Here is a 17,146-nt window from a genome sequence, read left to right on the forward strand (position 1 = left end):
TAGAGCTTGAGAGAGATGAGAGAGAAAGAGAGACTTTTAGTTGAGTGAGTCTTTATTTATACTTACTAGCATGTTTGGGTTTAAAACTCCTTGAAGGGTTTTGAAAAATACTCGACTAATTTTTTTTATAATTACTCGAGTGATATTAGATATCTGGCGAATACTCGAGTAGACAAATATTTTATTTGATTGAGGCCTTTTGATTAGTCGAGTGACTTAGACGAGTTACTTGAGTGAGATTTGCAATCTCTCAGCCATACCTACTTTATGTGACTAATTTTCTAGAATACTAGATTATAAGCTATTTATACTCTATTATAAGGATTTTGTCTTATTCAACTAACTACTTAGCATATTTTAACTATAATTCAAATTTTATCATATTAGCTTTGCTGCAAAAATGATTATTTTCTCTTTTACAAATTTCCATAACTTTTAATTATGCTCTTCTGACTATCATCTGGATTCTATCTAATAATCTAACTAGATGACTTATATTTTGGCTTTATAGATATCCTTTATGATTATCTAATCTTGATGTTGTCTTAGGAATTTCTAGCCTAGGTATTCTTGGGCTGAAGCAGATTTAAACTATATATATATATTAACTAGAATGACTGTCTAATAAATATTGGTTTCTAAAACAATTATTCTAGACTTATTTATCAGATCTAGCATATACTCTTCTTGATTCTCTAAGGCCTAAGAATCCATATGAGTAGAAATATCATGAACTCGTAACAATACTAAGATTTAAGTACTTCTAGAATTTGACTATAAACGAAAACCCAACTTTTAACATTAGATGAGTATTTTATGTTTAAATAATTTTACTATTTCTACATAATTATGAATAAACCATTTTAGGTGTCAAACATTGGGGGATTGCTTCCAAAACCCTCCGTAGTTTTTAACTAAAACTGTGTCAAAATGTTAAAAAATATAATTAAAATGTGTTAAAAATGTAAAAACTAATATTTTTCTATATTTTGAAGGTAAATATTATTTCTTAAAAGAATAAAATACAAGTCAAACATCTAATAAATAAAATAAAAATATTATTATTATAGTTCTTTGGTAAAACTACATGCCCAGAACATACAACATGCATCAAGCTAGCTACCCAGCTAAGCTTACTACATGCCCAGAACATACAACATGCATCAAGCTAGCTACCCATCCAGCTTAGCTGTTCAAAGTTATTTGAGAAGCAGCTTCACGTGGCCGGCTCTACTGCCCATGCCCTTAGAGTTTAGAGAGAAGCTTTGGAATTTTGGCAAAAGTAAGCAACATCTTTGCTTCACTAATTAAGAATCCCAATTCCTAGAACAATCATCAATTTTATTAGATATGGAATATAATAATAAACTTTTTATGTAAACGAATTTTAGAATATTATGGCAAACCATTATTTCGAAATTAATTAATCAATAACACAACATGTCTTAATTTAACTAACAATATTGTTTGGATAAAAAATTAATTCTTTTTAGTTAGTTAAACATCCAAATTAAAATTAGAAAGGAACCATCTACACAAAATGTCACCAGTACTATAATAATTGACAGTGACATTTAGTCGTTATATATAAATTATTATAATCAATATACATATGTAGATTATTAGTTCTCTATAAATCAATAATATAATGTTGTTAGATATTTATACTATTAATTGACAAGGTCAACGACAATCATCACCAAACAAAGGAGTATCTTGATAGTCTTAGGGATCAACTAGGGAACTTAGAAGAGTTAGTAGTTAGCCACCCAAGCCCTAGTTCCCCAACTCCCTAGATTTTAGTGTATTTCTATGTTTTGTAATTGACTATCCATGTGTCATTGTGTTGAACTTATCTTTGCAAGTATTGGATGTTTTCTTTCGCAAATAAATTTCTATTTGTTTACATTTGCTATTCTGCTTGCTTTCATGGATATTTTAAGTTGATTATCACATTTTTTGGTTATGATAAAAAGGGGGAGTAAAATGAAAAAAATGTATGATGTATGCAATTGTATGCGCATAAGTCATCAATTGGCATAAGTTGAGCAAACCCATATAATTTTGAAACTCTAACTTTTGGTATCAATAAAATCTTTGTGTTGTGTAGTTTCAATCAAATACAAATGAGGAAGTACCACTTCAAAGGTTTGTATTTCTATCTCCGATATAAGCTTATGGGGGAGTTAATTACTTGTATGATTTAAGTGCATATTGATTTTTCAAAAGGTTTTCATCATTTCCAAAAAATAAGGGGAGAATTGTTGTATCATATTTTTTGGTATATGAGAAAATATGTGTGATGCAAACCTATCTTTATGAAAATTATATTTCGAAATAAGCTTTTATATTTCGAAACATGCATGAATAGTTTATGGCGCGAATGCTTAAATATTTGTAAAAATCCAAGTTCATGTATGATGTATCAAAACTAAGTATTTATGTTTCGAAACACTGTTCTTTTATGTTTCTATATATGTTTCGAAATGCACTTTGTCTAGGTTTCAATGTTTACTAAATCTACATATCATATTTTGAAACTTATCTTGAATTTAAGCAGTATGTTTCAAAACCTACCCTATCATGTTTTGAAACCTATGTCTCTGTTTGCAGAGCATTTTAATGTTTTGAGTTGCATATGTTTTGAAAGAAGTTTTTGAAATATGTTTCGAAACCTCATATCCATGTTTCGAAATCTCTGGCATTCTAGCAGCATAATATTTTCAAAACCAAGAAGTATAAGAGCTAAATGTTGTTTAATCTAAAAATCTTTTAAAGTCTTTTTAAAACGATCTCCCCATGCCTTGCAAACTCATTTCTTAAATGGTTAAGTGGAGACCAATTTTTTATCTTAATGGCCATGAGATTCCTTAAGAGTATGTCTCTCACTTGTCTGTGTCTCTGAGTGCTTTGTCCAGCTAGAAGCCTAGATGTTTTGAAACCTGATGTGTATGTTTCGAAATCCTGTTCTATCTTTGTGATGTTTCGAAACACTCTTCGCATGTTTCGAAATCTAGTTTTCTGATCTTGTCTCTAACGACTACTTTCAGTCAACTCTTTGTTTCTTGATATATATAGCAGGTCTTTAAAAATAAAAAAACATCCACAACACTCAAGAACAAGAGAGAACCAGCACTGTAATACCCAAGAAATTAGAATTATTTGAAAATAAGCGTTTTATTAGAAAAATAAAATTTCGGGGAAGATTGGTATCTAAATAACCCAAAAAATTGACTGAATCGACTGCAGGAAGTGCCTTGGAGTAGAGATGCCAAAGGAAAATGATATGGCCGTGATGATTATTTTGAGGCATAATTTATGGCATCGAAAGAAATGAGATTGTGAACGATTTTCGGTACAGCTAAAATGCAGCTGCCAATTAGGCTGCAATACCGAATTGTTATAGACAACTTTCAAGAAGTCAATGGAAGCTTGAGAGGGTTTCGGTTTTTCATCAGGAACAACCCTTCAGCGGTTTCAGGAAGAAACGAAAAGGTTTAAAGCTAAAACGAAGATTCGGGCCTAAGTGCAGTTTTTCAAAATTACCAGAAGGAGGTCAAAACGATGTTTTTTTTTTAATCTTCGGGGGTCAAATTGATGTTTTAGGACTTGAGAATCTTAAATACAATATTGAAAAGTTCAGGGGCTAAGTAAAAAAGGCAAAAAAGGTAAAGGCCAAAAGTTGAGGGGTCAAAGTGCAAAAAACTCAAAGATGGCAATAATGGGAAATCGACCAGGCCACGAGGGTCGCCGAAAGCCACTGGGCTAGCACAGGGGGTGGTCATGGATCACGTGAGTGTGATCATCAACCGACAAGGGCCACCATAATGGCCGAAATTTGAAGAAAAAATCGACCAGAAAGCTGGTTGGATTGTCACACCCTACAACTGGATTTCTTGGTCGGCAAGGGCGACTTGAGGGTCGATCTAGGGAGGTTGAAACTCCTAAGGGGTTAGGTAAGGCAGCCAAGGGCATTTGGATGCTCGGATTTGCCTATAAATAGGCGTTCTTGGTGGCCGAAAATGGAAGAAGTGGGAGCTTCAAATCGACTAAAAAATCGAATGAATTGGCCGACCAAAATAAGGGCTTTTGTTGCCCATGGCTTGAATATGGATTCTGGAGATTTTGAGACATTTTGGAAGCGGTTTGGTGGTGTTTCGAAGCCTCGCCGGAGAAGGTGGCAGACCACCCTGGCCGAACCTTCGAGCGGCCAGTTGACGGCCTTCCGGGGGTCCTTTCGAGCCAAGACCTGTGCCATGGTGATTGACTAGATGAGGGCTTCAATATGGCATCGAAATCAAAGATCGTCGGCATGGCCGTCACCGGAGAAGACGACCGGGGGGTGCTGGCCACGCGCGGTCCTTCACACTCCATCAGAAACCCTAGCGCGTGTAGGCGCGTAGGGCCTCCAAAAAATTTGGAAAGAATTCCTAAGAATAGAAAAAAATATTTTACAGGGGATCGTGCAAAAAGTTTTGAAGTTGGGCTTTCCAATGTCTCGATTTTCACACCGAATAGCCTCGTTTTGTGCAAAAACTGCACCATCCGGGTAAGTCCAGTATTTTTCCCTTGAAGTTCATAGTTTATGATGAATTGTTGTGAAGATAGATTTGAGAAAATAGTCTCGATGGTATTTATTATGATTTTTAGAAGGAAAAATGGAAGAAAATGAAGGAAAAATGAAATAAATTGGATTTTAGAGATATTTAGTGATTAAATATGTTTTTTATGATTCATGTGTTTGAGGAATAATGATTCGTGCATCTTTTGAGGGTTGACACAGAAATCGAGGTCAGACACGCATATCAAGGCGATGTGAGTCTTTCGAGGTAGTCCGAACTTTGTGCTAAGGTGAGTTGTCATATCCTATATGATATGATTGTATATATATGCATGACATTTATGAAAGATATGATTCATTTTTGTCACATTCATGGAAAGTCGTGATATTTGCATGGCACGATATTATTGTCATATTGATATTTGTGCATGGGAATGGGATGTCACCCTAAGAGTGTAGCCGTAATTTCCCAAGGGTAATTAATGGAATAACATTAGGATTATCTTGCCGGAGGTGCCAAGATTCTGCTTAGGATTTCATGTCAGGCTGGGCCTGGGAAGTTACACTAGGGTAATGTTTGTTCATGTATTTGCATCATGCATTCAGGTATTATATTTTTGAACCCTCACTAAAAGTTTTATCTTCTAATGGGTTATGCCCCTGGAACATTCAAACGTTCCAGCTAGGATTTGCAACTATGGCAAGGGGACGATTGATGGCATGGCCGATGGGTTCAGTGAGTTGTTCGGGTATATGCTCCTTCATGAGGATTCAGGACATTTTCTTAGACATGGTTAGAAGATTGTACTATATTGATGATCATGTATAACTGAGGTATTTAGTTGATATCTCTTGATAATGAGTCTCCATGTAATTTATGTATTTGAAGATGTAAAATGGTACAGATTTCTATGTCATGATTATAGTGGATTTCGATTATGTACTATATCAGGTTTCGATTTTAGCTTCCGCATTTATTATGATTACCTATCTTAGCTTATTAATTCTTATTTAGTATGCTGAAAAGGTAAAACGGGATTGTTGGGAAAAGATTTATATTGAAAAAAATATATATTCCCGAAATTCTTAAGTTATTTAATGCTCGAAAAAGCGGGGCGTTATAATTGGTATCAGAGCTTAACCCTACTTAAATATTTGGGAAAAAGCAACTTGGAGACTTAAGAGAATCCGATATTATTAGAGCCAATTAGTAGGAACCCCAAGTGAAGGCTTAGGGGAAAAGAGATTAATAGTTCGTATGACGAAATCCCTACTTAGAGAGTTGGGGGTTGTCGGTTAAAATCTTAAAAGTTACTGGAATTAAGTATGGTGTAGTGTAAGTGCATGTCTAGGAAAGTTCTGACTAAAGAAAGACTTGGTATTTAAGTGTGTCCGTTTCTGACTCACCTCTCTTTCCTAGAAAGTTACTTGGTGTATTATTCACGAACCGATGCTATTTCAGTATACGACTACTATTCTCGGTGAATAATAGCAGACTGATGGAAAATAGTACATGCAGAATGATTAGTCTGATGTATCATGACCTAGCTGATGAGTTAAGGATCGAATGATAAGGATCATTTAGTATCTCGGAGGAAATAAGATATGTATTGGGTCAAGTAAGAAGCCGAAAATGGTCGAATAATGGCGGGTAATAGTTGCGTCAATTGATGAGGTGACGGTAGTCCAACCAATGAGACTTGGAGAGACGGGATAAAAAACCCTAGCAGCGTGACGGCACAGCTGGTTGGGTGTTCACAGTGACAGATCTGGATCTAGGGACCAAGGCAGAAGACTTGTAATAAGCTTGTGGCTAACGTGCCAGAGAAACTTGTAGGCTGTCTCGCGGTATGGATCTAGGACCCAGGGTCGGAGTTACTTAGTGAACTGCTAAGGAGACGATCAGATGCTGAAAATCTAGGACAATCCAGTAGGGTCTATACCTTGTAGGGGGTTTAAAGTCCCAATGGTCTAGGGTGCAAGGTGTGCCACTAGCTGGTTGAAAGAGGCTGGAAGCCTAGGGAATCAACCCGAAATGAGATGGATTAAATATGGACCGTGTGTCTTATTGAAAGAATTGCATTGAGGTTCGTGGTCATCTTTGGGATTGGTGACACGACGAACAATAGGAGGCTTGAGGGCCTAGAATGAATGTTCTAGCAGAAGGAGTTGGACTCATGGTAGCGACAAGGAATAATAGTTCTGGGAGGACTACGATAAGATCGTATAGTTCTCACCCAGGACGTACCCGAGGGTCAACGTATGATGTAGGAATAAGCCTACTATATGATTAGGGTGATGATGACGGTTATGCGCTGGCTGACAGAAAAAGTGGTGCCTAGGAAGAACTAATTTAATGATCGGGTGCCAGTAGCCAACTGGATCTGAGGAACAAAATGCGAAAGTCAGTGAATTCTCGGTAAATGAGATTGTAGGTAGTGGGGCATGGCTAGTCTAAAACTTTGACGATGAGTTGTGAGATGGAAGTCTCGACTCAATGTAGAGATCGGGTACCAAAAAAAAAAAAGGGAAAGAATTGATTGATAGGTTGTGTCGACTGAAAAATGACTGATAAGGAGACCTAGTCAAATGAAGTTCTGACTATGGTTTAGTGTGCCTACTAGACCTGCGGAATCAAGTAAAGTTGTCGGTAGTCAACCCGACGAGGTGAACGTGAAAGCACCATGATGATGGTAGATTAGGAGCCATGATTACAAAGAAATTGAATCCATGGGAGATAATTGAATTCAGATATCGTGATTTGATTCGGGATATTTGGAGATAAATCAGTTTAAGATTTCTGAGGAACTTTTCTTGAAAGAATTGATTGAGGACACACTGTTCATATTTAATCCAATAAGATCATAACTTTTTCTGTTTAGGCCATTACACCCATAACTTCCATGATACTTGCTTTGCACAGTTTTTTAGTAATCTGTTTCCAGAAAATCTCCACATATTTTCATTATAGAAACATGCAACATAGAAACACAAAAGCATTGGTACTGAAGTAGGAACTGAGCACATTTTTATGAGAACACGAGTTTTATGGGCTTCCATAGAAAATTAATTTTCTATTCAATAGGAAATGGTATTGTAACTGTGCACTATTTTTTCTATTCAATTTTCTCACAGCATGAGGCACATGGCAAAGAATCTCCATTCCTAGGGGAATGTGATGTAAAATTCATAGGATGAAAGTACTGACACCCCCCCCCCCCCCCCCCCCCCCCTAAAAAATAAATAAATAAATAAATTTAATCCCACTATATAGAATTGATTACATGAATTATAATTCACTAATCATTTTTATGTTTGATCTTATCTTTTAAGAGACTCTTATAACTCAAATTATATCTAAGAGTCTCACTAAGTTTTTCTTAGTCTTCCTATCTTTTTTACTAAATTTTTTTCCATTCTATCCACTTTTGTCATGGAAGCCCATATTAGTTTTCATTTTTGGACAAAATATATATCTTTAGATTTTTTTTTTTTTCTCCTTATACCTCCCCATTCCACCACCAAGACTTTTTGATTTGAAACTTTTCATCTTGACTTTCTTTTTATTTTCTTTAATTTTGAACAACAGTAACTATTTCAATCTACATTTTGTTAGCCTTTTCTTCTGTAGTGTGATATTTTTTGCCATACACTTTTTCCTTGAAAATAATTTATTCTTTACCTTTTAAATTCTACAAGCTGATTCTTGGCCTTTTATTTACATAAGTTTTTCTTATCTTATTTTTATATGGATGTCAGGACCATAAGTCTATATTAAGTAGTTAGGGATTCTCTCGATTACAATTCTTGGAGCCTAAGTGATCCTCTTGTCTCATAAAAAAATAGTCTATTTAAGTAATTGATAAGCCAATTTTATATGTAATCAAGTGCTCATCCTACTCTTAAACATAATATTACCTATGATGAACTCATATGCAATGACAAAATCTAAAATAAGCTTACCATCATTATTACTTTTTCTAAATCTGTAACCTTCATATATGTGTCTAAATCCATTTCCTTCTCTATCTACATGACCATTAACTCACCTCCTACAATGATCATCTTTCCTCTAAGCATCCATTTTGGGGCCAAGGTTAAGAAAATGATAATGCGGTATCCATAAAACCTACATCCATATAAAGGCCATCTTGAATATTACTAATCTTGCATTCTCTAGTGTAACATAGAATTCTGTCAAACATTTTAATTATTAGGAAAAAAACCACAGATTCAATTTTGTTTCTTAGAAGAACGTAAACATATGTAAACTGTAACTAGTCAAGTGCTGCTGGTAGAACTAACAAAAGTAAAAGTATACATTGATTCCAAGTAGTGCTATCAACTTTTTGAACAAATTGATGAGAGCTAAGAGCACAAAAATATTTAACAGATACACACTCATGGGCATAGAGCATAGATTGAGCCAACAGGTGAAAAAAAAAAAACTAAAAAGCTAATAACTGACATTTTATGGTAATAAAGCAGCTTCTTGGAAAATGTGCTCATGAACTTGAGCATACTGCAACCCACAAAATATTCCGAAGAAAACAGGAATATATACTCAATCCATTTATTTTTTTCAAAAACCAAATGCTTTGTTTGCAATTGAAATTTCTCAGCCCAATGCTTGTACTTCACATATTTTATAGATAAAAAAATAAAAAATGAATGCTTTTAGTCAATAATCTACTTATTTTCTTCTCATTTTCTAAAGCAACTAATAACTAAATCTATCTCCGAGTTCCCTTTCCCCACCTAGATCCTTTTTCCTCTTGTTAGAAGAAACATGTGACACAGAACAATAAATAATATATTGCTTTGAAAGATTCTCTATGCTCGATCTACAAAGTATTATAGACAAATAAAGGATAAACATAATCAAGAGAAAACTTAAATTTCTAACTCAAATTAATCTGATCTCAAACTCAAAACTAATCTGATCCTGATCTTTAACACCTCCACAGATACAAAGAGAAATGAACCATCAGGGATTAGGCAAGAGAAATGAACTGCTAGCTATGATCAGACAATACTTCCAAATTTCAATACAAACAACGAAACCACAAGAAGTATGAGTCACAAAAACATGAACTAGTGCGATTGACAAGCAGAAAAGAGAAGGCACCTTGAGACAACTCGCAACAAATGCTCGCCTGGACGGCAATGTGGGAGGTGAGACGAGCGGCAGCCACCACGCTGTGCAGCGGCAGTAGCGATTGAATGCATCCTAGCGCGCTGGTAGTCCTGAAAAGTGAAGAAGCATTAAGAACTGAAAGTTTCGGAGATGGATCAAGATTATAGAAACGAGAGCTCAGGATATGGAATCGGAAGCGGGCGTGGAACGAACCTGGGGATGGAGGAGAGGACGAGGCGAGACCGGAGACCGTGAAGTGGGGCAGGGCGGAGTGACGCACCGATGCCGTGGCAAAGGAGATTAACGACCTCGGAACAGATCCACATCGCCATGCCATTTTCTACCCTGCTCTGGTCCTGAGCTCGAACCAATCCAGCAGGGTATAAGCAGCAGCTTTTAGGCATTAGGCAATTGGTCCATACGACGACGTTTTATATGCACTTTATTAGGTTGGCAAAAGAACGTGAATTTTTATATCCATAATGCTATTTCTACATTATTTTTTGACATTTAACTTTAATATTCACAAAATTATAAATATTTTTTTAAAAAATAATAACATTTCTTTATTATTATAAAATAATTTTCAAAAATTGTAAACACTTTAAAAATTATAAACATTTTTACTAGGTCAGAAAAGTGTTTATAATTTTCAAAAATGGAATTTCTTTTAAATTTTAAAGGGTCTATAATTTTTAAAAGATAGTTAATAATTTATAAAAAAATTATTTTAAATTTCTTGAAAAGTATTTATAATTTTGTGAGTGTTAAATTTAAATATCAAAAGTTTAGATACAAATAGCGTTACCATTTATATATCATATTAAAGTGTGTTTTATACCCAAATTTGAGAATTCGACCTCTAAGGCAAATAATGCCTAAAGGGATAGGCCTGTCTCAGCCCCTTACAACAAACAACCCAAAAGTTTAGGCAATCCAAAAGCTTAGGCCCATAATGGATCCACCCATCCCATCTTGAAAATCACATCCCATTGTCCATATGATCCATACTTATTGTGCATGAGGACTGATCTATTATCCATATCAAACGAAATAATATTGCTTGATGTGCCTCCACCCCCATCTTGTTGCATGCGTCACCCCACCATATGGGATTTGTATCAGACAATATAAGATTGTCTGTGTAGGTTACTCAATGCGGATAACATATCAATTTTGTATTGCGTATACTACCTATGTAAAAGATACAATATATAAAAGTTTAAGTACGACATTTATTGTTGCATTATCATTATGGGACAATGCTAGATGAACAAAATATCGCGATAATTTGGAAGTAAAATAATTTGAATCCTCGCCCACCCTTTTCTACCGATTCTTTTATAGAAAGAGGTGAAGTCAAATTGAGATGGGAGATAGTGGTATGTGATATATAATGACTATTCTGACCCCAAAAGGAATTGAACATTTTCACATGTCAATTGTTCTCACATAACGAAAGAATGAACCAAGGCCAACTTGTTAACCCAAACTCTTTCCCGACCTTGAGAAAGTGCCCTTCAACTCCAACCGACTTGCTCACTCGACCCTTACAAAGAGAAAAGCTTGCCAAGCCAAGATCTTGGATGGCTTATCCCTTTTTCTATAGTTCTCATTGATTGACCTTTAACTGACTCATCTCGGTGTGGACTTTTTTTCTTCTTTCTCTTCCATTAGAAAGCAGGGAATTGAAAAAGAAGACAGGGATTAGGATGCTCAATGGATGCAAGGCTCGCTTCATCAACAATGGTGCTAGTGGCCTTTGTGTGCGCCTTCAGTTTTGGTAGAGGCAATCTTGTCTCCGGTCTAGTTTTGATAGACACAGGCAAAAGACATACGAAGTCGGAGCTTAAATCATGTAGTAGTTGAAAGGATTCAACAATTATAAATTCTCATACTTTGCCAAAAAGCATCATGTCCTATCAATAGTGAAGGACTAGGCCCAGGTCTTTCTCTAGACCAACCCCCTTTCTCACGAACTATTTTAAAAGAGTACTGATACATCTTCAACCTAAAGTGCTAGCTACCTAGACAAGCAAAGTCTCAACGTATATAGTTAGGCTTTTCTCTACAAATGTATACCGTCTATATGTATATATGTATGTAAATGTGAATGAGAATAAAATATTTTAAAATTAATATGTAATTGAATGTTGTAGTCTAAGATAAGATTTTAAATTCTAACTACAAATGTCAAGATAGATATTATCTATATAAATCATAATTTTAAGAAACTTGAAATTGTTCCATATCTCTTTATAAATAAGCAAACTCATATTCTAAAAAAAAAGTACTTTTTATTTCTAATACTGGTTTCAAGTTTTTAACATCTGTAGATTTTGTCTTAAACATTAAAGTAATTACATAAAAATTTTATGCATCCTGTCACCATTTTTTTTCTTGCAGAGCCAACCTGACGGCGATGTTCATATTTTTTTTTTTTTTATGTCACTCTTGAGTGTTGGAGAATAAAATATTTTAAAATTAATATATAATTAAAAGTTGTAGTCTAAGTGACACTCCATTAGAGATTTTAAATTCTAACCACAAATGTCAAGATAGATATTATTTATATAAATTATAATTTAATTTGAAATTGCTTCATATTTTTTTATAAATAAGCAGATTTATATTTAAAAAAAAAGATGTATTTTTAATACTGCTCTCAAATTTGTAGCATTTATAAATTTTAACTTAAATATTAAAATTAAAATAACTGCATAAAAATTTTATTCATCCTCTTGACCTTTTCTTTTCTTGCAGGAGGCAACTTGACCACGAAGTTCACAATGTTTTTTCTGTGTCACGCAATCAAATGCTGAAACCAAATCTTCTGGGCAGGTCCCACGCAATCAGATCAGGCTTCCGGCTCCTATCAAGAAACAAAGAGGAAAAGTTGCACTGAAGATCCAACAACCCCAGTTGCTGAAACCAAATCCTCTGGGCAGGTCCCACGCAATCAGATCAGGCTTCCGGCTCCTATCAAGAAACAAAGAGGAAAAGTTGCACTGAAGATCCAACAACCCCAGTTGCTGAAACCAAATCCTCTGGGCAGGTCCCACGCAATCAGATGAGGCTTCCGGGTCCTACTGGGAACATACCCACAAGAAAGAAAGAGGAAAACTTGCAATGAAGACCCAACAACCCCAGTTGCTGAAACCAAATCCTCTGGGCAGGTCCCTTCTGTTCTGCAATGGCGGAGGCAACACCAGCAGTCCCAAACAAGAACAGGTACTCTTGCTTGGAGATTTCAGAGCTGCATCTAATTAGTTTCTAAACTAGCCATCCCCCACCTTGTGTTATTCATTTATCTCTTGTTTTTGTTGTGTAGATATGCAGTTGTTACAGGGTCAAACAAAGGAATAGGGTTTGAAATATGTAGGCAGTTGGCTTGTAATGGGGTCCTGGTGGTTTTAACAGCCAGAGACGAGAAGAAGGGACTTGAGGCTGTTGAGAAACTCAAAGGGTGTGGCCTTTCTGATCTTGTCTTCTTCCATCAGCTTGATGTGGTGGACCCATCTAGTGTTGCTTCCCTTGTTGATTTCATCAAGACCAAATTCGGAAGACTTGATATTTTGGTAGGATTCACTAATCAATTCTTAATTCTTTCTCAGTTGTTCTTCTTGGCTTGGCTCTTGACAGTTAACTTTAGCTGCATCAAGATGCTTATTTGATACTAATCTTTTCTCCACCCCTTCTCAAACTGTGCTACCCTTGTCAACATGTAGGCAATATGGAATCAAAAATTGAATTCAGAGTTTTGATGAGCATTTTTTTTTTTTATAATTTTTTGTTTACCACAAAAGAAGAAGATTAAAGGAAATTAGGTGAAAAACTCTTAAACATAACACTAGAAATAAAGCCTTGCAAAGGATATGTTTGTATAGTTGACTTTTGTCTAGTGAGATTAAGGTTCGTGATTGTAATTGTTATTCCATAAATGAAGAAGAAAATAAAGAAGAAAGAAATAGCGAAAGATGGGGTTAAATAGCATAGATGTCATTGAATTTTGTACTAATTAAAATGCAAAAAGATCATTAAATTTTAATTTGTAGCAAAAATTTTATTAAATTTTAATTTAGTATACAATTTCATAACTACCGTTAAAAGAGTCTAACGGGATATTGATGTGGCTAACGACATCGACATGTACGGCTAAATAACACAAATGGTCATCAAACTTTGGTCAAAAATACAAAAGAGTCACTGAATTTTGTACTAAAATACAAAAATTGTTACTAAACTTTACACTAAAGTAAAAAAAAAAAAAAAGTCACTAAATTTTGTATTAAAATACAAAGATGTTAGTATTTCGTTAACCTCTTTTAACGACAATTGATAGTGGTTATGAAATTATATACTAAATTAAAATTTAATAATCTCTTTATATCTTAGTATAAAATTTAGTGACTATTTATGTTATTTAACCAAAAAAATCGTCCTACCACACTTAAGTGGATCCATATATTGGCCTGCTTTTTAGATATTCAATTAGTTTTTTCGTGAGATAAATAATTGAATTGCTCAAATCGTTGTAGGTGAACAATGCTGGAATTGTGGGACTCATCATGGACTGGGAAGTTTTCCAGTCAACAATGGCTAAGGGAGGAGTGAGTCTTTATACCTCATTTCATTTGCTCTCAGTCAATGAAGAATTCAAATTGATGCAATTGTGATTATGCATTCTGATTTTTCTTTTTCTTTTCTATGCCCTTTTCCATAAGGAGAATGCCATTTAATCCAAGTCCCCCCCCCATCCTTTGAAATGTGCAAATCTTCATTGTGTTCCAAATCTCATCCGGACATGAACAACAATCACATCAACTGTCTTCCAATCTCATAATCAAAGAAATTGAAGTTATCACCCTGATTAAACACTATATATATATATATATATACATGATAGCTAAATAGTAACATAAATGGTACTGAATTTTGTATTAAAATATAAAAATATTATTAAATTTTAATTTAATATATAATTCTATAACTATCGTCAATTGTTATTAAATTAACAGGATGTTGACGAGACTAGCAACTTTGACAGTTAAATAGTATAAATGATCACTGAATTTTGCACAAAAGTACGAAAAGATAACGAAATTTTGTACAAAAATATAAAAATGTCATTAAATTGTATATAAAAGTACAAAAAGATCGTTAAACTTTACACTAAAATACAAAAACATCACCATTTTATTAACCTCTTTTAATGACAATTGACAGTAGTTATAGAATTGAATACAAAATTGAAATTTAGTGACATTTTGATTACAAATTGAAATTCAATAATAGTTTTATATTTCAAAATAAAATTTAGGGACCATTTATGTTATTTAATCATATTTAATATGTCAAATGATGGTCTTCTTGTTGACTCCTAGCTTGAATTCAAGTTCTTATACACAATCCTAATTAACCAAGGATTGTCAACGCTATGCCTTTAGCAAAGATAAAAGTTAGAATTCATATACCCAATCCAACTTAATTGGATGAAGGCCTGACATGGCATTGTTGATTCAGCCTCAGACACTGATCCATGACCACGGGATCGAAGTGATGACTCAAACTTATGAGATGGCTGAAGAATGCTTGCAAACAAACTACTATGGTGCAAAGAGGATGATCGAAGCATTTATCCCCCTCCTGAAGCTATCTGTTTCGCCGAGGATTGTCAATGCTTCTTCTGGAGCAGGGCGGTTACAGGTACTTTCTTCATAACCCATGCAGTCTTTGAATTGTAAAAATCACAAGATTGAACAATCCTATTGCCATTTTCATTTCTCCCCCTCAGTTTTGGCTTGACATTGGGTATTAGATTTGTAACTGATCATCTCAGAATGTGGTCGAAAAATCTTTGTTTCAGAACATTCCAGGTGAGTGGGTTAGAACAGTGTTGAATGATGTGGAAAGCCTTACAGAAGAGAGGATAGACGAGCTGATAAATGATGAGTTCTTGCAAGATTTCAAAGCAGGATCACTGGAGACCAGAGGCTGGCCTGTCGTTTTCTCGGCCTACATAATGTCTAAAGCTTCCCTCAACGCCTACACGAGAATCCTCGCAAAGAAGCACCCAAGTTTTCGGATCAACTGCGGCTGCCCCCGTTACGTCAGAACCGACATTAACGAAAATACCGGCCCCCAGAGTGTGGAAAAAGGTGCTGAATGTGCGGTGAAGCTTGCCCTCTTGCCTGATGATGGCCCTACTGGCCTTTTCTTCTTCATGGGTGAAGTCTCATCCTTTGAATGATGAGATTACGACAATGATATCATCCAGTCCTCTTTAGTGGCCTTATCGTGCATGTGGGCAACTCTTATTGCCCTTTAAATAAAACGTTCCCCAAATCGCTTGTGCTTGGGATGTGATTCTGTAAGTGTTAACGTATTGATACTTTATGTATTAATGTGTATAAGGTTGGAACCGAATCTAAGTCAAGAGATTTGTTGAGTTTAGTCTTGGCTGGCAAATTTGTTTCTAAGCTCGAGCTCAAGTCATGTGTTTTAAGCTTGGGCTCAGCTCATCTCGGGCTCGAGCTTGAGCTCTTGCTGATGAGAGCCCGAGTTCGGGCTCCTCAAAATCTGTTATTTTATTAAAATTTAATTTGATATTTTGTTTTATTATATATATTATATTCTGTCAAATAATTAAATGAATATATATAATAATTTTAAATATATTCAATTTAATTATAATATTATAATAATTTAAAATTTAATAACTTTAGATTAAATAATATATTTATAAAATTATAAATAAATATATTAATGTATTTATAAATGAAGTTGTTCATGAGTTATTCGTGAACTTTTAATCGAGTATATTTACGAGTCTCTAATTTAATTTATTAGTATTCATATGCTTCTAATTCAACATATTCGTAAGTTTTATTGAGTAAAATTTTACTAAGTTCAAATCAAGTTTAAAGTTAAATTTAAACTTGACTCATTTATTTTAACGAATAAATTGAATGAGTTTTTGTCGAGTTAAACACCGAGCCGCTCATGAACTGCTTGGTTCATTTGCGACCCTAGTTGACCCTAGTTATATGTTCATTGACAAAAATATAATATATTAATACTCAAATATTTAAAAGTATCCCATAACTAGTTATATGTTCATTGACAAAAAATATAATATATTAATACTCAAATATTTAAAAGTATCCCAACCAAATGTTGAAATAGCATTTCAACTTAAAATTTATGTCATTGAGCTCATTTAGTGAAATATCTAAATATATTAATAATACGATAGTTGTAATTCATAATTTAAATTTGACTATAATTAGAACGGATTTATAATTAAAGATTTATCTTTTTTTGTGACTTTTCTTATGATCAGATGATAAATTTATATAAATCATTTTTTGTATACATTTGTAGATGAATTGTAGATCTATAAATAAGTACTTAATTAATACATTGAAATTATTGTAGCAATATCATCA

General features: G+C 34.3%; 2 protein-coding genes across 3 annotated transcripts in view; one reads left to right on the forward strand and one right to left on the reverse strand.

The window, feature by feature from the left end:
• The window catches only part of LOC127787650 ((+)-neomenthol dehydrogenase-like), a 39,984-nt gene that overhangs the window by 17,697 nt on the left and 5,141 nt on the right, over positions 1-17,146 (forward strand). The window contains exons 2-6 of the mRNA XM_052315709.1: positions 12,875-12,929; positions 13,030-13,276; positions 14,237-14,308; positions 15,222-15,404; positions 15,565-15,947. Coding sequence (XP_052171669.1) covers positions 12,892-12,929; positions 13,030-13,276; positions 14,237-14,308; positions 15,222-15,404; positions 15,565-15,947 — 923 coding nt within the window. The 5' untranslated portion in view covers positions 12,875-12,891. The remainder of the gene's footprint in view (positions 1-12,874; positions 12,930-13,029; positions 13,277-14,236; positions 14,309-15,221; positions 15,405-15,564; positions 15,948-17,146) is intronic.
• On the reverse strand, positions 1,021-10,144 carry LOC127786960 (uncharacterized). 2 transcript variants are annotated; one of them, XM_052314773.1, is made up of 3 exons: positions 9,912-10,139; positions 9,690-9,808; positions 1,021-1,323 (listed from the first exon to the last, which is right to left on the reverse strand). In XM_052314773.1, exons 1-3 carry the CDS (start codon positions 10,100-10,102, stop codon positions 1,304-1,306), a joined length of 330 nt encoding a protein of 109 aa, XP_052170733.1. In that variant the 5' UTR covers positions 10,103-10,139; the 3' UTR covers positions 1,021-1,303. The 2 variants fall into 2 exon arrangements, with proteins under 2 accessions (XP_052170733.1, XP_052170732.1); XM_052314772.1 differs by lacking the exon at positions 1,021-1,323 and having other exon boundaries at positions 8,360-9,808; positions 9,912-10,144.

This window comes from Diospyros lotus, chromosome 12 (assembly GCF_014633365.1).
Source record: "Diospyros lotus cultivar Yz01 chromosome 12, ASM1463336v1, whole genome shotgun sequence".
Classification (NCBI taxonomy): Eukaryota; Viridiplantae; Streptophyta; class Magnoliopsida; order Ericales; family Ebenaceae; genus Diospyros; species Diospyros lotus.